This window comes from Ammospiza caudacuta, chromosome 13, assembly GCF_027887145.1.
Source record: "Ammospiza caudacuta isolate bAmmCau1 chromosome 13, bAmmCau1.pri, whole genome shotgun sequence".
Classification (NCBI taxonomy): domain Eukaryota; kingdom Metazoa; phylum Chordata; class Aves; order Passeriformes; family Passerellidae; genus Ammospiza; species Ammospiza caudacuta.
The window spans coordinates 20,431,925-20,456,216 of NC_080605.1; the positions used below are offsets into that span (position 1 = coordinate 20,431,925).

Sequence of the window (24,292 nt, forward strand, 5' to 3'; positions counted from 1 at the left end):
TATCTCCTGTAAAATAAAAAAAAATTAATTATATATTAGCAGCCTGAAGTTCTCAGTTGCTTTTATATGAGGACAGGAAATTAAGAATGGATTTGATGTAGGCACTTGAGCAAATTATCATGGTTTAAATCAGAATAAACCTTCCAGCATATCAAGCTCTTCTTGGCATTTGCTCATAGGCAGACTTAGCCCAGAGTAAAGTGAAGCCCTCATTCACTAAATGGGGATTACACTGAATTTCTTTCAGTTATTGCAGAAATAGTCACAGGAGCTCAGTTTTGGCAGCAGCTGAAGCTCAGGAGATTGTGAAGCACAGGAAGCAATTACCCTTTGGTCAGTCACTCATTGGTACTGGGAATCAGAGACTAAAGAGCCAAATCTGGCCCTTCAGATTGAGCAGAAAGATCTTTTTCCTCTTGCTGCTTCCCAGTGTTTCCAGTCAGACTTTGTGCTGCATGAAGTGTTTGTCATTTCTGCTGTGCAGTCTCAGGGAAACACAGGGTAAACAAGGATAAAAGAGACTTTCTATAATTTATGGGTGTCATCCATAATTTTAAAAAGAAATGCCTCCTGGTTTGGAAAAGAATCCAAACTCATTTCTCTGGTAAAGAGAGAAAAACTCCTCTAAGGGGTGAGGTAATTGTGGATTCTCAGCTGCTGGATCAGAGTGGACTGGCAGGAGGAGGTGCTGCAGCCTCCCTTGGGATAAATTGTTTTATTTGTTTATTCTGCCCTTATCTCTGATCACAGCCACAGACATCACTTGGATCCCGCCAGTATTTCCTGCAGTTAATTTGAGCTAAATTAACTTTGGGTAAATACCATAACTGGTTTATGACAATGAAAGATTTATGTTTGTGTTGGGAAATGATCCATGGCTCTCCAGAGGAGAAACACCTCACACCTCCAGCAAACAGGAGTTAATAATCTTTGGAATGGCAATATTATGAAAATATGAGAGAACAGGGCAGTTTTACCTCAGGCTGGTTTAGGATGGCAAAAGCATTTACCAGCAGCTGGAACAGGGATATTTGTATCCCTGTTTTTCCAGCTGGGACCTGCAATTGCTTGAGTCTAGCAGAAACTCTTTAGCAAAACTGTTACAGGGCAAATCGGTGCAGCAAAGCGTGAAATAATCCTGTGTGAAAAGTCAGACTCTAAGTAGTTTAACCTTTGAACTGCCTGATCTGCTTGTGAAGGGGGAGAACACAGTAAATAAATCAACAGGCTCAGCTGAGCACTCCCAAACCTGCATGAGGGAGCAATTTCCCAACACACCAGGCCTGCAGGTGTCTGGAGAAACACTTACAGCTGAGCCTGAGTGGATTCAGCTTTGTGAATGGCACTGGAGAACCCCATTAGGCATCTCATTTAGGAATTTTTATTTGTCTTATTTAAGGAATGTTTTAATGCAGAAGTCTGAGAGTTGCTGCTAGCTACGGTGAAGCTGAAAAGTGAAGTGTGGTTGGTGTTTATTGGGCAGCACTGTGCTATATAAAGACAAAATCATCTAATCTTTGTCCTCTTTCAGAGCCATTTGCACACACTTCCTCCGTGCTTCTTTTTTTGGGGCTTTTTGCATATTTTTATCATCCCCAGCAGGTTCATGGCGCGTTCCCCACCTTCACCCAGCCCTGCTGTTCTCACGGCACACACAGGAGTGACAGAGGAGCAAAGCTGAGGAGCCAATTTAGCAAATTCCCACTGCTGCCTGCTGCTCAGTGTGCTCTGGGCACGGTGACATTGCTGTCCTCAGCACCACAGTGACATCCAGCTCATGTCAGCTCCAAACCCAGGAACTGTCAGGGGGGAGGAATCTGATGGAAGGAGCAGATGGGAAAGGTGCGAATGATTTTGGAGGTGCAGATTCCTGTTTCATCTGCCGGCTCTGCTGGCTGAGTGCTGCGGATATTGAGGGGCTGGAGCGTGTCCAGGGACTGAAATGGAGCTGGGAAAGGGGCTGGAGAATCCTGAGGGAGCTGGGAAGGGCTGGAGAATCCTGAGGGAGCTGGGAAGGGGCTCAGGTGAATCCTGAGGGAGCTGGGAAGGGCTGGAGAATCCTGAGGGAGCTGGGAAGGGAATGGAGAATCCTGAGGGAGCTGGGAAGGGGCTCAGGTGAATCCTGAGGGAGCTGGGAAGGGAATGGAGAATCCTGAGGGAGCTGGGAAGGGGCTGGAGAATCTTATGGAGCTGAGGGGGCTCAGCCTGGAGCAAAGGAGGCTCAGGGGGGCCCTCCTGGCTTTGCACAGCTCCTGCCAGGAGGGAACAGGAACAGGGACAGGAGCAGAAGGAACGGCCTCAGGCTGGGCTCTTGTGGTGGGGACTGGGCACAGGTGGGACTCGGTGATCCTGGAGCTCTTTTCCACCCTCAATGAACCCGCGATTCCGTGACTCCTTGACTACACTTCCCGGCACGCCCCGCGCCACCCCGCGCGTACTACAGGTCCCGGCGTGCTCCTGCGGGGGCGCGCGCGCTGCCCTCTGGGACTCGTAGTCCGGTCCCCGCTGCGGCGCCTCGGCGGGGAAGGGCGGGGGCATCGCGCGCACGGGCGCGGCGCGTGCGCGGCGCGGGGCCCCGGGCCGGATCTCTCGCGAGGAAGGACGCCATTATCGCAGCCGCCGCACAAAACACCACGAGAACTCGGCGCCCGCCTCACACGGTAACGCGGCGCCCCGCGGGCGGGAGCCTCCGCTACGCGGCCACCCCCCGGCCGCCCGCACGGCCCCGCACGGGGACACCGAGCACACACCGCGCTCCCGCCGCGCTCCCCGGGCCGCGAGCCGGCGGGGAGGGAGCGGCCGAGGCGGGGGGGCCGCGCGCCCCCCTCCGCCTCCCCCCATCGCTCTCATGGGGGTCGCCCGTGGCTCGATATCGGGGAGAAAATCCTCCCGGTGAGGGCGCTGAGGCCCCGGCACGGGGTGCCCGGACAAGACGGGGCTGCCCCTGCATCCCTGGCAGTGCCCGAGGCCAGGCTGGACCGGGCTCGCAGCAGCCTGGGATGCTGGAAGGTGTCCGTGCCGTGGCAGGGCTGGAACGGGATCGGCTTTGAGGTCCCTTCCACCCGAAGGTTTGGCTCTTCCCGCTCCGCTCCGGGGCTCACCCCGTGCCGCGCTCCCCAGTGCCGGGCTCGGTGTCCCGCTGTCCCCCGGGATGTGTTTGGGGCTGGGCTGGGAGCTCCTCCGTGCCTGCCCTGGTGCGGCAGGGTCCGGGCACAGCCCCGCGTGTGCTCATTCACTGCCTGACAGGGTTTTCCACACCCATAGCAGGGTTGGTGTTCTGTGTCCTCTCCATGCCAGCCAGCTGTTTGACATTGAGTGCTTTCCATGCGATATTGAGCCGCAGTTCTTCCCTGTGCGGGTGCTGAGGCTCTGGCACCGCTTTCCCTGTGGCTGCCCCTGCATCCCTGGCGGTGCCCAAGGCCAGGCTGGACAGGGCTCGGAGCAGCCTGGGATGGTGCGAGGTGTCCCTGCCATGGCAGGGCTGGAACGAGATGAGCTTTAAAGTCCCTTCCCACCCAAACTATTCCAGGATTCTCTCATCACACTCGGTATCCCGATACCCTTATTTGCAATTCTAGTGTTGCCTCCTTTTTCTCTCCCCCCCGCCCCCCCCGCTTTTTTTTTTTTTTTTTTTTTTTTTTTAATCCATCCACAGTGGCAAGTTGTGTACTTCACCAAATATAGTCATTTTATCCTGCTATGGCACAGATAGTTTATGGATCAGTTTATTTTTGGAGCTCTCCAGGGAAGACTTTTTGAAGTAAACAAGGGTTATTAGCAACTGAGAGATTTCTTTGGTTGGAAGCAGCTTTAAAGTGGAATTTTGGAGTGATTTTGGTACTTTCTTGCCTTCTGTGTGAGGTTACCTGAGGTGTGGTGCCCTATGGATATCAAGAGGCAAACCTGATATTTTATAACTTTAAATACTTCAACCAAGATTTTAAAATATCAAAAAAGTGTTTGAATTTCATAGCAGTGACTCTTGAAACAGAGGGTTTTCTCTATTAGGAAGTTTATATATATATGTTTTAAATAGTTGTTTATAGAAATGCACCAGAATAACAAGACACTGATTCTGAAACCCTGAGCACCTTTTCCCATCATTAAATGGAAGTAGTTCCTTTTTCAGTAATAGAGGTTAGGCAGAAAGATTAATTAATTTATTGGGAGAATAAAAAGATGGAGGTTGGATTTGGGAAACATCTCATCTTCTCCAGAGGCCAGAAACATTTTAGAACTTTGTTTTTTCAATTTATCATCTCTTCTACAGCTGGGTTTTCTGTCTGAGTCACCCAGCCATGTGAAAGTTGTGTGGTTCCAGAGCAGGTGTTAATTAAGGTTCCTTCAAAGAACTAATTGATTAATAACATCCAGAGTAATTTAATAAAACCATTAAGGGCGTGGTGCTAATTAGCAATGCTCACAGCTGCAGCTTCCAGAGGCACCTGCTCCAAGAAATGAGTTTGGAAAAGGGCTCCTCTCCTGCCTGTGCTGCTTTTACCATCCTTCTTCTGGAATTTTGGGCAATCAGGAGAGGAAAATGAGCTTTAGTCACAGCTCAGAGCTGCTGATTGTGGATTTGCTTTGGCTTGGAAAGGAGTTGGGGTGTCCCAAGGGATTCACTCCCAGGGAATTCCAGGGAGAGGCTCCTCTTTGCCAGGATTTGAGTTTGCCTCTGGTTTTCTCTTGAGCTTCTCCCTCATCTTGTGAAGCTTTGTAGGTGCAGGAGCAAGACACAGCTTTAATGTGCCAGAATTCCAGGGTTTTCCTTTATTGTGTCAGAATTCCAGGGTTTTCATCTCTTTCCTTGGAATTGGAGTTGCTGGGATTGAGCCACTTGTAGGAGGAGACAGAGCAAAGCCAGGTTGGATTTAGAACTACAAAATGTCTTTGTATGCAGAACTTTGCCAATAAAATTTTGGTCACAGGTTGATTTCCTTTAGTTTAAGACTCAATATTTAGTTATTGACAGTTGAAATAACCTTATTTTCTTTCTTATCCATATCATTGACAGGGTAATCATCACATTTTATTTTTTTTCTTTCCCAAGTAAAATAAAAGGAATAAAATGTCTTCACAGTCACATAAACCACTTGTTTCTTGCAGGTTTAGGTTTTTAAAGGTGCTGGAAAATAGTGAATTTTGCAACCAGTTAGACTGAAAAACATACAAAAGGTTTAATTTCATCACACCCTTGCTATGTGGGACTTGAAATAAAATCATTTGTGGTGGTGTCTGTTGAACAGAATCATTTGATGTTGCTTCCTGTTTGTAACCCCTGACTTTAGAGCGCTTAAGGGAGGAATATATTCAGTTCAAAGCTCTGAAAATCTGAGTTTTACCGTGGAGAAGAATGGAGGGAATTGATGGCAGTGGGGAGTTCCCTTTCCCTCAGGTATAAACAGACTAACCTGATCCTCTCCAGCACCCTCTGAATTGAAACTTTGGGGAATTTAAAACTGAATTTAGTTGGGATTTTCCTTTTAACTGCAGGGAGGGGAGCTGCCAAGCCGGGATCGGGTGGATTTAAATGAAAATTTAAAATTGGAGGCAGGATGGGAGGTTGGGCTGTGCTCCAGGAGCAGGGACAGGAGCAGAGGGAACAGCTCAGGCTGGGCCAGGGCAGGCTCAGCTCGGACAGCAGCAGGAATTTCCCATGGAAAGGGGGGTCAGGGATGGGAAGTGCCCAGGGAGGGCTGCAGTGCCCATCCCTGGAGGTGTCCCAGCAATTCCTGAGCTGGCACTCGGTGCTCTGGGCTGGGGACAAGGTGGGGATGGGGCACAGGGTGGACTCCATTATCCCAGAGCTCTTTACCACCCTCAATAATCCTATGAAAATAACTCAGATTTTGAAGAACCGCTCAATTCATGTTCTCCTACCGAAATGATGCTCTTCATTATTTTTTTTTGGCAAGAATTTAAAACTCCTGCTATCTCTCTGTTATACAGCAGTGCTAAGGTCTGGTTTGGCAGCTGGAAAGGTTTTTTTTCCTTGATGCCTGCAGCAGGAAAATCCATTAGAAGACTTTGGAGTGAGCAGGTTGTATTTGATGTTGGCTTTCCTGCTTTTTTGTAGTAGCAGCAGCAGCCTGTGCCAACACTGGGGGCTGTTCTTGTCTCCTCTGGAATTGCTGGATCAGAAACTTTTTCCAGTGTATTGAGGCCTAGCAGTGCACATATTAGGGAAAAACTAGAAAAAACTATAAATTATTATTATTATTCTCTTTTGTTGCTAAAGGTAAGCTGGCAGGCCAAGAGAGAAGGGCCCTAGAGAAGGAGGGATAAGTGGGATATTGGGAATGAATTCCTCCTGTGGGTGGGTGGGGAGCCCTGGCACAGATTGCAGAGAATTGTGGCTGTCCCTGGGTCCCTGGCACTGCCCAAGGCCAGGCTGGACATTGGAGCAGCCTGGGGTAGTGGAAAGTGGATGTTAAATTAATCCTGGAAGTTTGAATTTCCTGGAATAATGGGATGCCCTGAGCTGGAAGGACCCCCAGGGTTCCTCCAATCCAGGGCATTCCCAAATTCCCACCCTGGGCACCCCTGGCAGCGCTGTCCAACCTCTCCTGCAGCTCTGGCAGCCCCTGGGCAGTGCCAGCACCCTCTGAGGGCAGAACCTTTCCCTGATCTCCTCCTAAACCTGCCCTGGAAGTCCTCGTAGGATTTTTGGGGCTGTTCCCAATAAAAATCCTCCATCTAGTGGCTGAAAACAAGAAAACAGCGGGACGGGATTTGCTGTCTGGGCAGGTCTGCTCTCACATTTGCTGCTTTTCAGCAAACTCTCACAAACTGTGCGTGGTGTGAACGATCCCTGTCGGGAACAATCGGGAATTCAGCCCCTGCAGGCACTCACAGCTCCTTGCCCGGGGGTGGCCGCTGAGTTCAGCGGGGTTGAATGGCTGCAAATTGAATTCAGGCACCTGAGAGCAGAGCCGGGCACGTGTGAACATTTTGAATGTTCAATGTGTGAACATTTCCTGCCCAGCTCCTGGGGAATCATCCCGTGCAGGCTGTGCCAGGGGGGGCTGGCACACGGCAGCGGGGTCTGTACGGGATCCACGGGAATTTGGGCTGGAATTCCTGCTCTGTGTGACCACCCACTGCCGTTCCTGTGCCTGGCCAGCAGGGAAGGCATTCCTGGGGTATTTGTTGGGTGTTGTGTTAGGAGTGGTGCCAGGGGTAGAGGAGCTGGGAAAAGATATCCAAGCAAAACAGTGCCTTGTACCAGGTGGAACCAAAAAAAAAAAAAAAAAAAAACCAACCCTAAAAAGCAAATATTTCTGAAGGCAAAACAATAAACCAACAATAATAATGGCAGCTTTCGTGGTAATACTTGAGACTTTCTGCCTCCCTGGGAGGTTTTCTACTCCAGAGCTTCCAGCTCCTTTATTCCTGGAGCAACTGTTTCCTTGTTTTGGTTGCTAGCTGAATTTTACCACTTGCAATGGAGTCCATCACCATTATACCTCTGTGAGTGATATTTCTTTGACATATCCATCTCCAGAATGTTGTGGCTGGTGTCCTGGTTTTCCCAGATAGGGAATATTTCTATCTTTTTTTTTTTTTTTTGAAAAACAGACATTTTTCCTGATCTTTGGCTGAATCAAAGCTGTTGTCTACTATTACACTCATTTTTAAGCTGTTAAACTGAAATGTTTGTGTGGTTTCACTATGAAATTTAATTCAAACACAATGTTTTTCCTTGTCTTTTAAGGTGGATTGAGGATAAGGGTGACAGCCAAACAGATGCTAAGAAAAATTATTCTCATTTGTAGTTTTGGGTAGTAAGAAGGAAGTGTAAATCTGATCTCTTCCTCCTAAAAATAAGTTTTAATTCATAATGTGATGGGCTGCAGAGAGCTGGGGCTCAAAGGAGGTTCTTGGATTTATGGAGCTTTGAGCCCTGCATGCTCTTAAATTGTTGCTTATTATTGTGTTCCATTTGCACTGGTGTGGCTGAATTGGGAATTGGTGCAGGAAGATTCTGTTCCAGCTGCCAACCAAGGTGATTTTTTCATGGAGGAAAAGCCAGGCTCTGGGTTAGAGAATTGCTGCAAGTCCCAGAGAGGCTGAAATGAGAATTGTTGTGTCCTGAGCTTTGTAACTCCTGGGATTAACTTCATGTGTGGAATTATCCCAACATTCCCAGCTGTGCCCTTGGAGCTGCTCCAGGGGTTGTTCCCCAGGGCTCTTCAGGGGGGTCCCAGCTGTGCCAGGGGTTTGGAGCCTCCAGAAGGGGATTCTTGTTCCTGGAGCCCTTCCCAGGGCCAGTCCTGTCCTGTTCTGGGGCTGCTGCTTTGCTGGGATCCCATAGTTTGTTTCCCAGGTGGAGTTAAGTGGGGATAATTCCATGCCCAGAGACAGCTCAGTGCCCCTCTGGGCTGTTTTCCTGCAGGGATTTCAATAAAAACTGAATTAATGAGTATTTTGTCCTCTGCATGTTCCCTGGAGAGCGTGGATGATGTTTATACCATAATCCCTGTGCAGCTTGAGGTCATTTCTCTGCTCCTGGAGATCAGCCCTGGCCTGTGCTGGCTTTATTCCTGTCACTGGGCTGGGCTTTGTGGTACCTGCTGTGGAAAACCTTGGGAAGTCTCACTAAATCAGAGTTGTTGCAGGATAAGGACCTTTGGCTGAGAAAAATGGGCTCAATTAATGAATTAAATTCATTTGAGGGGAATAGTTTTCCATGGACAGGTTCAGATGGGATATGGGGGTGAGGCCCTGGGGTGATTTCCCAGAGCAGCTGAGGCTGCCCCTGATCCCTGGCAGTGCCCAAGGCCCGGCTGGGCAGGGCTGGGCTGGGATGGGATGGGATGGAATGAGCCTCAATGCCCCTTCCCACCCCAACAATTTCATGATTCCAAATGTGGTTGGATAAAGATTTTTGGAACAGAAATTCCATATTTGAGCTGTGCCTTTACCTGATCAGGGAGGGAAGAGTGGAATGAAGAAGAGGAAGAATGTTTGAGGCTCTGGGGCTGGGCAGAGGGAAATGGCATTTCCCAGCTTTTCCCACACAAGCTGCAGGAACATTTGCCACAGTGCAAGTTGGAATCTAAAGGAAGATTTTCATTTATCAATAGCACTGGGAAATGTCCAGAGAGCTCAGCTGCTCCAGCCAGAGCAGTGCAATTCCACACTCCAAGCAGAGCTTTGGAATGTGTTTGGGTTTTTTTAAAGATAATGTTTACCCTTGCTAATTAATATGAGAGAAGGTTTCTGTTTTGTGCATGTTCTCCTGTGTTAACAAGGCATTGGATGGGTTTGATTATCCACTTTGGAATGCTGCCCTGTGACCAGGGAAAGCCATCAGATATTTCAGTAAATAGCTTTGTTTACAAGGGACTGCTCAGAAGAATTATTCAGAATTAATGTTTTAAAATAGATTAATTAAATTACATTAAACTTGTGTGTGGAAAAGCTAATCTGGAATTCAGGTGAATTTAATTTAGTTGCTAACAAATATTAATTTACTTAATTAAACAAATGCTGATTGAATTCTGTGTTAAGTGTATCAATTCTGAGTAAGAGTATTGGCAGAGATATTTAATGTAATTTATCTAATCAGCTTTAAATTTATATCTTTAGTTGTCTGTGATGAGGTTTTTTTTTGAGTATTCCAGTACTGGAGCCACTTCCAGGCAAGTGCTTACAGGGATGCTCAAGGTTTTTTGCTCCAATTTTTAAGGGAAAATGAGATAATTTTTAGTTGTAGTTTCATTTATCCAGCAGGTGTCTGCTGGGATTATTGGATCAGAGGAACAAAGTGGGGGGGGGAAAGGGAGGCAGTGGAAGAGCTGCTCTGGTAATGGGCTGTAAGAGCTCAGAGGGGTTAGAGAACCCCTAAGAGAACCTGGGATTTCACAGAATTTGTTATTGAGGGTGGAAGGAGCTCTGGGATCAGCTGTGCCCCATCCCCACCTTGTCCCCAGCCCAGAGCACCGAGTGCCAGCTCAGGAATTGCTGGGACACCTCCAGGGATGGGCACTGCAGCCCTCCCTGGGCACTTCCCATCCCTGACCCCCCTTTCCATGGGAAATTCCTGCTGCTGTCCGAGCTGAGCCTGCCCTGGCCCAGCCTGAGCTGTTCCCTCTGCTCCTGTCCCTGTCCCTGTTGCTGTCCCCTCCTGGCAGGAGCTGTGCAGAGCCAGGAGGGCCCCCCTGAGCCTCCTTTGCTCCAGGCTGAGCCCCCTCAGCTCCCTCAGGGTTCTCCATTCCCTTCCCAGCTCCCTCAGGGTTCTCCATTCCCTTCCCAGCTCCCTCAGGATTCTCCATTCCCTTCCCATTTCCCTCAGGGTTCTCCATTCCCTTCCCATTTCCCTCAGGATTCTCCATTCCCTTCCCAGCCCCATTCCCCTCCCTGGACACACTCCAGCCCCTCCAGGTCTGTCTTGGAGGAGCCCAAACCTGAGCAGAGCCCCAGGTGTGGCCTCAGCCGTGCCCAGCACAGGGACAGTCCCTGCCCTGGGGCTGTGGCCATGCCAGGGCTGGTGCCAGCCAGGTGCCAGTGGCCTCTTGCCCACCTGGGCTCCTGTTCAGCCTCTGTCCTTTCCCAGCCTGGACCTCCAGGGGTTGTTGTGACCCAAGGGCTCTATGGATCCAGGCTGGCCCTTTTGGAGGCACTCAGGGAATTGGGAGTGAAGAGGGGAGGAAATCCTTCCAGGACACACCATAACCTGTTCCTCACTTTTAGAGTTGGAGGAGCCCCTGGAATTCTCTGGGAGAATCCAAAAGTGCAGCACAGATCCACCAAAAGCTGGAATTGGTGTGAGCCTGGCTGGCCAGGAGCTCCTTTAATGGAATGTTTTCCACTGCCTGGTAGAACCTTCCTCCCCATCCCCTCTCCCAGCCAGGGGCAAAGTGACCATAAAATGTTCCTGTGTTGATCCAGCTTCCATGTGCTGCTTGGGGAGGAGAGGTGGGCACGTTCCTTGGCCCTGCTGTGGTTTATCCCCAGTTTCCTGGCTTTCTGTTACTATTTCTTTTTTATAACTGAAAATTTGTTCCTGGGAATAGTTCAGCACTGGTGGCCTGATGCCAATGTACATACACTTAATTTAGATTTAATGGGGACTAAAGTTTCAGACAGGAGGTGGAAAAAAGGGGGAATATAGAGGAAATTTCAAGAAAAAGAGTGTTTTACGTGAGGAAAACTGGTAAATACTTCACTGAGTAAAGTACATGGAAACCATAATGGCAAAGTTACTCTGGATTTGTTGACTGAAGCTTTTGGAAGCTGATAAACTCCTCTAACTCTCAACCAAGGTTTTTCCCCTTGGTTCTAAAGCAAGGTCAGCCCACCAATAAAATTTACTGTTAGAAATGGAAATGGTGAATTTGGGAGAGGAACTCTTTATTCAAGGTGTGAGAACAGCACTGGCTGCAGCTTCCTTGGGCTTTCCTAATCCCCAGGCCTCATAACAAATTTATTTGTTATTTTGTTTGTATTTATTTGTTTTCCCCTTCATGCTTTGATCCAGGATGGCAGCAGAAGGGAGTTTTGTCCTGGCTTTGAAAAGGAACAATTGTGGCTGATTTCTTCCAAGTTGTATCTGACTTAGTGAAATTGGAATGACATTTGTTTAAATTGAAGTAAATACTGATGTTATGAACACACATTTCTCTGTGTGTGCTGTAGCTGCTCTGCCAGTTGTGGTTGTGCCCTTGTTTCAAGGCTCTGGGACAGAATATTTGGGTATTCCTGAAGCTGAACATTTGGGACAGAATATTTGGGTATTCCTGAGGTGAAGTTGAACACTTTCAACCTATGGCCCCTGAGAGGTGGACAATGGGTGTTGGAAACAGGAAATAACTGAAGAAAAATTGAATTTAGTGATTTTTAAATTTAATTTTGAAGGTATGTGTTTGCATCTTGAGTTGTGCAGGGCCAGGAGTTAGATGATCCCTTCAAACTCAGGATGTTTTGTGCTAAATAAGTGAAATATTAAAGTGGATTGATACATTTATTACAATTTAATTGCAACACAATTATTGCAATTCCTTCAGAGGAGAAATTTGTTGCTATGAGAGGTTTCAATGCAACACGTGCAGCATCAGTGAGTCCTGTCATAACCAAGTGAATTACAGTGACCCCTGTAAATAATAAGCTTTTAAACAGTTCTAATTTGGGCTGTTTTGGTGCTTGCAGGGGTGGCTGTGTCCCCTGAAGCCGAGGGCAGGGCTGTCCTGTGCAGGCCATGTGTGACAGGGTGGAACAGCACAGCTGCTTTGTTCTGCTCAGCCTGGCTGGGCACCAGGACTTCTCAGAAATGGCAAATTTCACTTGCCAAAATGGCATCCACGACCATGGAAGGACTGCCAGGGTTTTTGGGCTTGCTGCCACACGCTGTGCTGGCCCAAAAGTCTTTCACCATGAGCAGAATTTCAAGTGACTCAGTGCTGGCAGTGCTGGTGTTTTGGGTAAACAGTTTGGGGATGTGGGGAGGCCTCCTCAGAGTCCTTCTCTAGGTTGTGTTGCTCTCCTAAAAATTTATCCTCTCCACATCTGGCCTGATGGATTTCTTGGGCTCGAGTGGAAGAGGAAAATCATTGTGCATAGCTGGATTTGATTCTGTGTTAATGGATGAATTATCATTTCCATCAGTAAATCTCCATTTATCTCTCCAGTGTTTTTTACTCCAGGTTAAAAAAGGAAAAAAGAAAAGTCCACTGATCTCTTGGTATTCCTTGTCCAGCCCTTTGTAAAATGGTAGAAGCTAGTAGAGATTGCAGTGATTTTATTTCAATTTTACAAGTTGAAGGTTTCTCTTAAAACACTAATAAATAACCTGGACTGAGAATTCCAGGGGAGCAAGGCTGAGAAATATTCTGACTTTAAAATCAGGACCATATCCTGAAAAAGATTTCATCAGAGCTGAGCTGTAGAAAACCCAGGCAAGTTCATCCTGAAGAAAAAAGTCAAGTTTTGCTTTAGTTGTAACAAGATGTGAGGAAATTCCTGGTTCTCACTGAGTTTAGGAAGATTTTAGAGGCCTGTTAAGATTCAGAATTTGCAAATCTGGTGTGGATTGGAGCTTTGTGAACTTTGAGACTGTGAACTGAAAGTTCTCCTCGTCCCTGGGAATGTGCAGTGAAGAGCAAGGAAAGCTTCAGCTCCTGCCTCAGCCCTGGGGCGGGGAGGTTCCTCTGGAAAATCCTTCTGTAGCTTGGTCAGTTCTCTGAGAACCGAATTTCTGATAAAGGGAGAATGAAAAACTGGAGGTGTTGGTGCTGTCTGAGGTGTTTCACAAATATTAACCCCGTCCTTGCTGCTGTTTTGCAGGAGTGCATGCCTGGGCCAGCTCTGCCCTGGGGAGCTGCAGTGGTGCCTGAGGGGTTTTGCTGCAGGTTCTGAATGATGTCAGAGCAGGATTTGGCAGATGTGGTTCAGATTGCTGTGGAGGACCTGACTCCTGATAATCCAGGTAGGAGGAGACTTCCAGCAGTGCCCATGAACTGGAAATCACTGCTGAGCTTTTCTTTAAAATTCAAAGCAGGGTTTTATTCCAAAAGGTGCTTTTGAAGCCTGTGTGCCATGATTTCCAGAGCTTCACTTGTGTATCCTCAAACCCTTTAGATCAGATTATTTTATTTATTTCACTTTTCTCTTAATTGCCTGTTTGTTTTTTGTGCAGGGGTAGACTAACCCCAAAACCACTGAAATATTCCTGCAGTCTTGTTTTTTCCCGTGGTTAATGTTTTCCTCCAATGGAAACTGTTCCCCATCCATTAGGAATTGTTTTATGTGTAAGACACTTTGTCTCATCCATTATTAAAATTCTTTGGACAGTCAAATGGCAAAACACTTCTGAAAGTAAATATTTGGATATCACTTGCTCAGAAATTGACTTCCTGAGTGAAAATCTATTGAGATGTTGGTCCTCTGTGGCTATTGCAAGGAAGAGCAGTAATGGAAATGAGATACACAGGCCAAAAAAACTGCTTTTGTGATAGAAAGTGAAAAAGTTACTCAGGAATGGTCCCAAAGAGTTGGAGGAGAAACTGGAACCTGCCAGTCCTACAAAAGTCTTTGCTTGGTAGAGGAACTCAAACCTGGTCCCATCACCACTGTCAGAGATTTGAAAGAAACCCCAAGCAAGTGTCAAAGAACACATTAAATATCTTAATTAAATTTACAGGCTTTTGTGTTTTTAATTTGAGCTCTGTTCTCTCAGGCTCTAAACCTTGCCAATGCAAAAAACTTTTTGTTTCCTTTCAGTTGTGTTGGAGAACCATGAGGTGGCAGATGATGATGTGGAACCTGCCCTGAAACGTCAGAGGATAGAAATCAACTGCCAGGATCCCTCTATTAAGGTTATTTAATCCTCTTTCCTGGGTTTCATTTTAATGATAATTTAGTTTAGGGGAAGTTATTACAAAAATGTAAAATAAATTGTTTATACTTAATACTGGAATTATTCTGGTAGATACTTGTGCATTTTTAGGTACAAATTTAAAAATCTGGATAATTGTCTAATTTTGCAGTGTAGAATTAGTAGCAAGAATTTCAGATGTAGTGTGAAATATCACCAGAATTAATTCCACTGACCCAAAACTTCTGTATTGGGACATTTTTTGATAAAGTAAATGAAGTTGACCAAAAAAATGAACTTGAGGATGTGTTTGTGTTACAGTTTGTAGATACTTTCAGCCATGTTTGAAGCTATTATTTGAAGCTAACAGCATTTTCCTGATAGATAATTCACATTTAATTCTGGCTCAGGAGCTCAGAAATCACCCTGCTGTGATTTAGGGCTGGTTTTTGCCCTGGAGTGTGAGTACCTGATGATATTTCAGTGCCACAGCCACTGTCCTGTGTAATTCTGTATTTTTGGGGTGATCCCAGGGGCTGGAGCTGTGTGAAGGAGGGGTTTGGGGTGCTCAGTGGCTGCAGGGCCACAAGATGGCACAGCTGCTGTTTGCAAAGCACACAGAGTGCAGCTCTCCCTCTAATGGCCCGTTTTCCCAGGGGAACCCAAGTGGAATATGTTTTCTTTTCAAAAAGATTTCTTAGCAAAACAGATTTTATTTATTTGCTTTTCTTGATTTGCTGTTCAGCAGGAAGCTGAAGTGAGTGGCATTAATTGTCTCTGAGATTTTTTGTGTTGATACAATTTCCACTGCAATTTATCTGTTTGGGCAGGAAAAAAACTCACTAACTTTATCCAGGAGGATGCATCCAGAGATTTATAATCCTTTTGTTTTCACATGTGGGCTGCAAGGCTTTGGCAAGCCATTAGAAATGATTTTGCAGTGGATGAAATCATCCTGACAAAGTGCTTAGGTGAAAATGGCTTTGGCTGGGCTGCTTTTGGCTCCCAGCTAAAGATCTGGAAGAATGTGAGCCTGCTGAAACGCTCCTGGATGTCATCAGGGGTGGATTTTGTCACTAGACAGGCTGTGAGTTCCTTTAGGATCGCTGCCCAGTCACGTTTGTGTGGAGCTTCCTCGGGAGCGGGGATGGGCTCGGAGCGCTCAGCGCGGGTTCTTCTCCTTCCTCCGCAGTCGTTCCTGTACTCCATCAACCAGACCATATGCCTGAGGCTGGACAGCATCGAGGCCAAGCTGCTGGCCCTGGAGGCCACCTGCAAGTCCCTGGAGGAGAAGCTGGACCTGGTCATGAACAAGCAGCACAGCCCCATCCAGGTGCCCATGGTGGCCGGGTCCCCGCTGGGCGCCACCCAGACCTGCAATAAAGTCCGATGGTAAGGACACAGCACTGCCCACTGCCCTAAAACCCCCAAATGCAGGAGCTGGCCATTCCTGCTCCCTCTGCAGCTGAAAAGAGGCTGCTGCTGGAGGTAGAGTTCATTTATCTTCTGGAAGGTAATTTTTGTAGCAGTTTTGTGATGTTACTCAGAAGCAGATGCTGGTCCAGGGACAGTTTGCAGCTCTTCCCACATTTCATCCTGACTTAAACCAGACTCCTTCATCCATCCCCTGGAAAAGCCTCAGCAGCTCTTTTAGACAGGTTTTTGAAACTTGCTCTGCTTTTATTTATAGCTGTTTTGACTTAATGAGTTCATCATCCTTCTAATTGCTTCTCATTTTACTTCTCTTCACCAGAAGTACAATGGACTGTGTTTTATGAACTTGTTTGCTAAAGAACCCTGCTAGAAAAATATCTCTGCTTTTTTTGGAGTTAGAAGCTGGAGGTGGAAAATCTGTTGAATAATCTAATGCTGAAAGATTTTGCTGAAAGATCAGGCTTGACCTGCAGTCCCTTTGTGTCTCACTCCCCTAATGTGGTTTTAAATACCTAAATCTTGATGTGTCTGTCATCTTATCATCGAGGTGATCCCAGCCAGAGAAATCTGCTTAACAAAAGACTCTTTTCTCCAACACTTCTTCCTCCTTTTTCATTTTTTTTATAGCTGGAAAACACTACATACTGCTCTGAATAACTACTTTTTACTCTCCATTACAAAGGGGTGTGCAGGCATTTAATTTTTCTTTTAAGCAGGTGCTGTGTCTGCTTTTACCTCTGCTTTTGAGGGCTTCATACACTGAAAAGATTAATTATGGCTGAGCTGTGTAATAACAGACACAAAGTACATGCAATTAAAGACTTGGATCACAGAGGGAGCAACCAGAGTTTTACACCAGGACTTTTGCTAAATACTTCTTTCTCAATAATTGTTTCTTCAAGAGCCTTCTTGTCATTAATTTAGAGATGTCCAAGTTCTTGTGCACAAGCTGAACTTTTTGCTGTGGTTTTTGCACAAAAGGCTTCAGAAACCTTTTCAGGAACCCACAGCCCCTTTGGGACCCTATTAATTCGTGCTCAGTGAATGCTTTCCTCTGTAAATTGTACTGTTTTGAGGTTCTGGAGGAATTTGTCAGACTTGAGCTGCTTGGTTTGGTTTGGTTTGGTTTGTTTTTAAATCTCTGCAACCATCAGAAATCTGTCCTGGCTGTTGATTGTACTTCATCTTTTGGTTTGGGTTACAGATTTTTGCTGACAGCTCCTCAGCCGCTCTGACACCATCATTTAGATAGAAGTCTTGAAGAAAGCAGGAATCTCTGCCCCAAATATTTGTTGCTGTTGGTCTGAAGTTGCACATTATCAGAGATGTGATGCCAGGAGAGCACTGAGGGCTTTTTGTTCTGGAGCAGACTGTGGCCTGTGGGACTCGAGAGAAAATAGGGCTGGATGTGTTGAATTTGGCACTGGGGACACTCCATTTGCACAGGGACAGAATGTTTCCCTGAATTCCCTGTCTTTCATCCATAAATCCCTTTATCACTTGTTGATTGTTTCCAATTAAAGGCTGTTCCATTGTACCAGCTCTGTATCCTTCCCTCTCCCCCATCCATCACAGGAGGCAGAGCTTCCCACAAGTTTGGGATAGGGATTTTCAGATTCTCCACAGGAATGGGATTCTCCAGCCTCCTTCTCCTCCTCCTGCCACCAAACTCATGCTGGGTTTGCTGCTGTGACAAAAAGTTGTGGTTATTAAAGGCTGTCAGGGAAGATGGTGCTGCACTGTGAGGAGAGCAGCTGCTCTTGGGGAAAAAAGGGAATAAATCCAGTAAATACCTCAGGATCCTGGCTGAGAATTGGGGCTGTGGGAATCCACGAGCTGGGGGTGCTGCTGGGTGGGGCCTGGCCTTGATTCTGCCCCTCAGGTGAGACCCCACCTGCAGAGCTGCCCCAGCACAGGAGGGACCTGGAGCTGCTGACAGAGCCCAGAGGATGGAGCAGGATGAGCAGAGGATGGAGCAGGAAGGCTGGCAGAGCTGGGATTGTTCACCTGGACAGGAGGAGCTTTGGGGTGACCTCAGTGTGGCCTTCCAGGACCTGAAAGAGCTGCAGGAAGGATGGAAAAGGACTTTGGACAGGACCCAGGGAATGGCTCCCACTGCCAGAGGGCAGGGCCAGCTGGGCCAGTGGGAAGGAATTGTTCCCTGGGAGGATGGCAGGCCCTGGCACACATTCCCAGGGACGCTGTGGCTGCCCCTCTGTAGGCACTGAGTTTGTGGTGACTGGAGTGGGGCTGGCACAGCCCAGCCCTAACTGGGCACAGTGTGAGGAGCAGGAGAGCAGCACTGACAGCAACGAGCCATGGAATGCCCAGGGGTGCTGGGCAAGCACCAGGGAGCAGAGGGCACCCAGGGACAGGGCATGAATAGAGGGCACACAGGGGCAGGGCATGAATATGAGGGAACAGAGGGCACACAGGGGCAGGGCATGAATAGAGGGCACACAGGTGCAGGGCATGAATGTGAGGGGACAGAGGGGCAGGGCATGAATGTGAGAGGACAGAGGGCACACAGGGGCAGGGCATGAATGTGAGGGAACAGAGGGCACACAGGGGCAGGGCATGAATGTGAGGGAACAGAGGGCACACAGGGGCAGGGCATGAATGTGAGGGAACAGAGGGCACACAGGGGCAGGGCATGAATGTGAGGGAACAGAGGGCACACAGGGGCAGGGCATGAATGTGAGGGGACAGAGGGGCAGGGCATGAATGTGAGGGAACAGAGGGCACACAGGTGCAGGGCATTAACATGAGGGCACACAGGGGCAGGGCATGAACATTAGGGAGCAGAGGGCACACAGGGGCAGGGCATGAAGATCAGGGGATAAAAGGCTGGGCTGAAGGACAGAGGAGCAGCTGCTGCAGCCTTCTGAAGCAGCAGGGTGTTACTCTGTGTGGGCAGGACCTGAGGCCTTCTGCTGAGGTATGGTGTTAGTGTGGATGCTTAAAGCCTTCTGGAATGGTGTGCTTGAGACTATATCATCAAATTAAAAAGTTCTGTTTGGAATCACAAGATTTTTAAAGGGTACTGAAGAAGTGGAAGTAAAATTTGGATGCTTTTGAGTAAAATAATTTGGTTAAGTGAAATTTCAGTTTAAGAGCTGAGAATTTGAATGGTTTTTCATAATTTTGTGGATTGGGCCACAAAATTGTTGCTTTTCCCCATACGTCATGGTATGTGCTGTGGCACCCCTGGAAGTGCCCAAGGCCAGGCTGGAGGTGTTCAGATGAAAATGGAGAGAATTGAAAGATAAATGGAGCTCAGGTGTTTTCCTGCACCTATTTTTTTTGCCACAGTTAAAAAACAGACCACAAACATCTGGTTCTGTTCCATATGTATTTGTGGATAATTGACAACAAGTATAGAGATAAAAACATTTATATTTTGTCTTTAATGAGACTGGGATAGTAGTAAATGGAACTGCAGATTAATTGCACTCAGTTAATGAGCCAAAATCCATCCTGGTGTCCTTGAACAAAACTCTTTGGGGGTTGAACATTGGCTAATTAATGTGGCTAATTAATCCTCAGATGCAGTTTTGTACCAGATGGGATGTTTGAGTTTGCTGTGTTTTTGTAGGTGTGGATCATTGAAATGTTTGTTTTACCATTGAATTTAATCAGCAGAACAATTTAATTGAATTTGGAGAACAAGACTTGTCCACCCACTTTGCAATGTGCCATTTGGCAAAGCCCCCTGGCTCCACATCCCCCAAATTCCAGAGCTGGGTTTCTGCTCATTGTTTCCTTGCTTACAAGTGGGTTTGGGGTTAAATAATGCAAAATTGAGAGTTGAGATGCTCTTAAATGAGGTTGTAAAGCAGAGAATGTGGTGGGGAATGAATTGTAGGGGGACTCTTCTAGATTTAGCAAAAATATTTTTGCTTCTCCATAAAACCTTTAGGAAAACAAACAAACCTAAAGAAATATAATCAAGGTATTGGTGTATAAACCCTAAAATAGCCAGAATTCTATTTTTAAAATTTATATATATCTATATATTTATTCTTTCTGTGAGTTACAAACCCCTTGGCCAACTTAATTGCATTTTTATCAGGAGGATTTTTACTGATTATAGTAAACTATCCCACTATGCTAATCCAGACTTTTAGAAGAAATAATAATTCCTCAGCCCTTATCAGTGAGCAGTGGCTGCTGAGTCTCTTCCCTGTGTTCACTGCAGTTGATATTATAACTCATTAGGGGATGTAAACCACTTTATATCCTTTTATTTCACTCAGTGATAAATAAGTTAACATTGGAAACCTTGAGGATTTTTGCTGGTTTTAACTCAATTTAAGAGCTAATTGTTCCTTCTTGGAATTGCTTCTGAAGACCCTGAATTTGCAGGAAGATTTTAATTGATTTATTTGGGAACAAAGCATGGATTGAGGAGCAGAGGATCAGGCAGGGTGAAGGGTTTCTTTTCAAGGTGCAGGTCCATGAATCAGCCTGGAAAAACATTTCCCTGGAAAGGGATTCAGCCCTGGAGACAGCCCAGCAGTGCCTGGGGCTGAGAGGGAGTCAGATACAGAGTCAGAAATTTGGGGTGAGTTCTCAAGGTTTGATTTGGAGAAGCTTTGGAGTTGCCCAGGTTTGCAGGAATTCTGCAGCAATCCAGGTTTATTTCTCCTTTATTTATCCTTGGCTTTTCCTGGGGCCCCACCCAGCAGCAAATGTGCAAAAAGTGAATTTTGGGAGGCCTGGACACGACCACAGCTGGACTTTTGTCCTTGTTGGGATGGAGGAATTCCCAACTTTCCCTGTCTGGCATGGGAGCAAACATTTCTTTGGAATTCCATAAATAATTGCCAACAATTCTTTAGAATATTTGAGTTCTGGGATTCTCCCAGGTGGAATTCTGGGGCTGTTTTCCTGAAGGATTGAGGAGGAAGGGGCTGCAGGAAAATGGCACAATTGTTTGGGATCTATTCTCACCATTTCATTTTGGTTACACTCCCTGTGGGGAAACAGTCAACATTGACCGTGAGAAAATCATTAACACTTCATGAATTAAAAAATCCTACTTAGAATCACAAGATTTTTAAAGAGTTCAGAAGAAATGGGAGGAAAATTTGGCTATTTTTGAGTAAAATCATTTGGTAAAGTGAAATTTCAGTTTAGGGGGTGAGAATTTGAATGGTTTTTCATAATTTAGTGGATTGGGCCACAAAATTGTTGCTTTTCCAGCCTTTGGAGTCCCCTGTTTTCAGTTCTGATAAAGGGATCAAGGGGTTTCCACACATCATTTGTGTATGAACTCTCTGTTTTCAGGCTGAGTTTGTGAATTGTGTTTGTGTGGTTTGTACATGAGGGAAGTCAGTGTTTGTCACCTTGGTGCCAGCCCTGAGCAGTGTTTCAGCCTGCAGGAATTGTGCCTTGGAATATGTGGTGAAAACCCCAAATTCCTTCTTGAGGTGTAGTAGAGAAGTTTCTCTGAAAATTACAGTTCTGTCCTGCATTCAAAAATTGAGTTTATAAACAGAACAAATGAAATAAAGGCATTATTAGATTATCTGTCAGTTCCTCTTTCTTTATCCAGAGTTCTGTTGTTTCTTTGGCTGTGGAATGAAAAAAAAGCCTCCCAAACTTGACATCTTTAATTCCTTGGAAAACACAACAGTGCTTTCCAAAATCTCCTAATTTGTCAACAAAACTTGTCAGCCTCAACCTTTTGAGGTTTAATTTTATTTTGCCTTCCTGGCCACGTGGATTTCATGGAGAAGATTTCTGTGATCTGTTTGATTTATTAACACCAGTTGATTATTGAAAATAAGGGCTGGGATTTTTATGAATTCCAAATTCCCCCAGGATTAGGAGGAGGTGGCCTCGTGCATTAATCAGCAGAGTTTTGTGGAATTTCACATTCCAGGAGTGTTGCACTTGGATTTTGGGGAGCCAAGGCCCAGGAATTTGTTGATAAATTGGAGGCAGTGTCTGACTTGCAGCATTTCAGGGGAAAGAGAAAAGTCAGTTATGGAATGAAACCAAAAATTTACCATCATCCCTTCAGCTGGGTTTTACAGAGTTCAGTAATTCCTGCATGGATGGGGTGGAATTCATTTGTACAACTCCAGACTGACCAAGATTTGAACTGTGGATTCCTTCTCCCCACTGCAGTTTCTCTAAAGCGAATGGTTTCTGATGAAATATCATTTCTGAGAGTCCATTATTCAACTGAGAGCTGAGCAAGTAGCAGCTGATGATTTAGGGCTGAGACAGGGATGGAAAAAGTGGTTTGGATCTTTGTAATTGCACTGGTGCTGTTTCAAATGTGCCTGTCAGCCTTAAGCCACCAAAATGAACTTTTACAAAGAGGTGGTTTTGAATTCTTAAAGAGAATTTACACTGAAAATCAGATTTTAGGTGATAAAGCTCCTTCAGGTTTCAGATGTGTTACCAGGTTTGAGATTTTACTTTTTTTTGCTAAGAAATTGGGCATTTTCCTGTAACTTAGCTCAGGATAAATGTGAAACCCTTTAATTTGGGAAGTTTGCAGGATTGCTGTTCACTCTTGGCCACATATGGATAAACAGTTTATTTATTTATTGCCACTCACTTGCCTTGGGGCAGAGACCTCAGGGAATCCTTTTGTTCTGTTTAAAATCAACTTCCTTTCATTGTAAGGGTGTCTGGGAAGGGGAAGAAAGAGAAATACATGGAAATCAAACAGGATTTGGGTTTAGACACAGATTAGGGGACATTTACCACTCTAATTACTGTCTAAGAACAGTTAAAATCAATTATAAAATATTAAAATGTGGATTAAGCTTGCCAAATCCCATCGATGAGATGAATTCCAGGGAAGGCAGAACATTGAATTCCATGGCTCCATTAGCATAGCCAGGAGTATTATTATTGTTATTATTATTGAATATATAACACTAAATATATTAATAATATTAATATCACTATATATTAATATACATTACATTATAATATATATTGTTCCATATATAGTAAGTAAATGGATAAATGAATAAATGGAAAGATGCATGAAGTGAAATTTGGTTCAGGCCTTTGTAGGGCTCATCTTTGCTTTCTGCCTAAAGAAACAACTAAAAAATTATTATATTTAATAAAAGTAGGCAGGTTTTTACCTCATGGATGTTGGAAAATGGGATCATGTTCAGTGAAACTCCACAAATCTTTATCAGTGTGAAGCCGAGCACTGGGTTGTGAAAGGCTGTGTTACACACAATATATTTAATTTATTGAGCAGACAATAAACAGAAGGGGGCAGAAAAGCCTTATTTATCCTTTTGGGTTCCAGTTTAAATTCCTGGCAGAATTTAAATATTTTGAATGGTGCAGTCACTGGGAATCTGAAAATCCAGCAGTAAAAGCAGACCTTGGAAACTTTTCCTTTAGGCTGGGGAGTTAATTCTGCCAGTGCAAGAAAGTGAATGGAGAGCAGGTAATCAATTAGTGATTAAAGGGACAAGGTTTGGAAATAACAGGGATTTAGGGGTGTCCCAGGATAATTTGTGTACCAGTTTAGAGTAGTTTAAAACAGTAATTTTGTTTTTAAAAATTGTGAAAACTACCAGTCTTGCTTTTAGAAAATCATATAATAATTGAAACTTATTCCTTTAAAACACTCGCGTTTGAGAAATAAATAATTTATTTCTTTCAATGGGTTTGAAGGGCCCTAGTTTTACTTGAAGCAGGATGGAAAGGAGCAGGAGAGGATGAACCACCCTAAAAGGTTGGAATTGCTGATCCTGGAGGTCTTTTCCACCCTTGGTGGCTCCAGAACCTCTCCCAGATCTCTGAGGCTGCAGCCCCTGTTCCATCTGCTTTCCTTGGCAGCAGCTGCCCCTTAACTGCTGCATTTCCACCTCTAAAACCCCTTGGAATGTCTTTCCAAACAGCATTTCCCCCTTTTTATTTAGGAACTGTACATTTTTGCATATCTTGAGCTCCATCTCTTTGTTCCATGAGCAGGAAATCTGCTCCCAATAACTCCTGAAATTGTGTTTTTCATACCAAGGGAAGAGCAGGATTTCTTTAGGGTGCCCTCAGGGGATCTGGAAATTTGAGATTTAATCCCTAATTTTATTCCAAGCATCCTTGGAATGGCTGGAAGTTGTCTGTGGTGGTGGCAAGGGCAAAGAGCTGGCTGGGAACTTGGAAAAGCAAGAAAAGCAAAATTACCTGGTGGGAATTATTTACAAACCCCCAGAAAGAGCTCAGAGGTGTTTGCAGGAACCTGATAATTGTATTTATTTGTTACCTGGTCGTCAGTGAGCCTTCATTTCCTGTAATTAATATTTTGAAATCCAATTTATAACACTGCCTCCTATACCCCTAAGATTTGAGTGCTTGAATCTAAATTTAATTTAGTGCTTAAATCAAACTTCTGCTGATACCAGAATTTGTCAGAAAATCAGGAAAACCATCTCAAAGTAACTAATTGCATAATGAAGAATTCCAAATCTTTCTCCTGATTCAAACTGTGTTTTCTAAACATCCAGAATTTCTGTTTGAATCAATAATTTCACTCCTGGAACGTGCTGAGGGTCAGGG

The 24,292-nt window shown here is 45.5% G+C and overlaps 1 protein-coding gene across 1 annotated transcript in view; it reads left to right on the plus strand.

The window, feature by feature from the left end:
- The first annotated feature begins 2,487 nt into the window (after window positions 1-2,487).
- BANP (BTG3 associated nuclear protein) overlaps window positions 2,488-24,292 on the plus strand; it is a 109,605-nt gene continuing 87,800 nt past the window's right edge. The window contains exons 1-4 of the mRNA XM_058813530.1: window positions 2,488-2,660; window positions 13,285-13,426; window positions 14,221-14,315; window positions 15,507-15,706. Coding sequence (XP_058669513.1) covers window positions 13,357-13,426; window positions 14,221-14,315; window positions 15,507-15,706 — 365 coding nt within the window. The 5' untranslated portion in view covers window positions 2,488-2,660; window positions 13,285-13,356. The remainder of the gene's footprint in view (window positions 2,661-13,284; window positions 13,427-14,220; window positions 14,316-15,506; window positions 15,707-24,292) is intronic.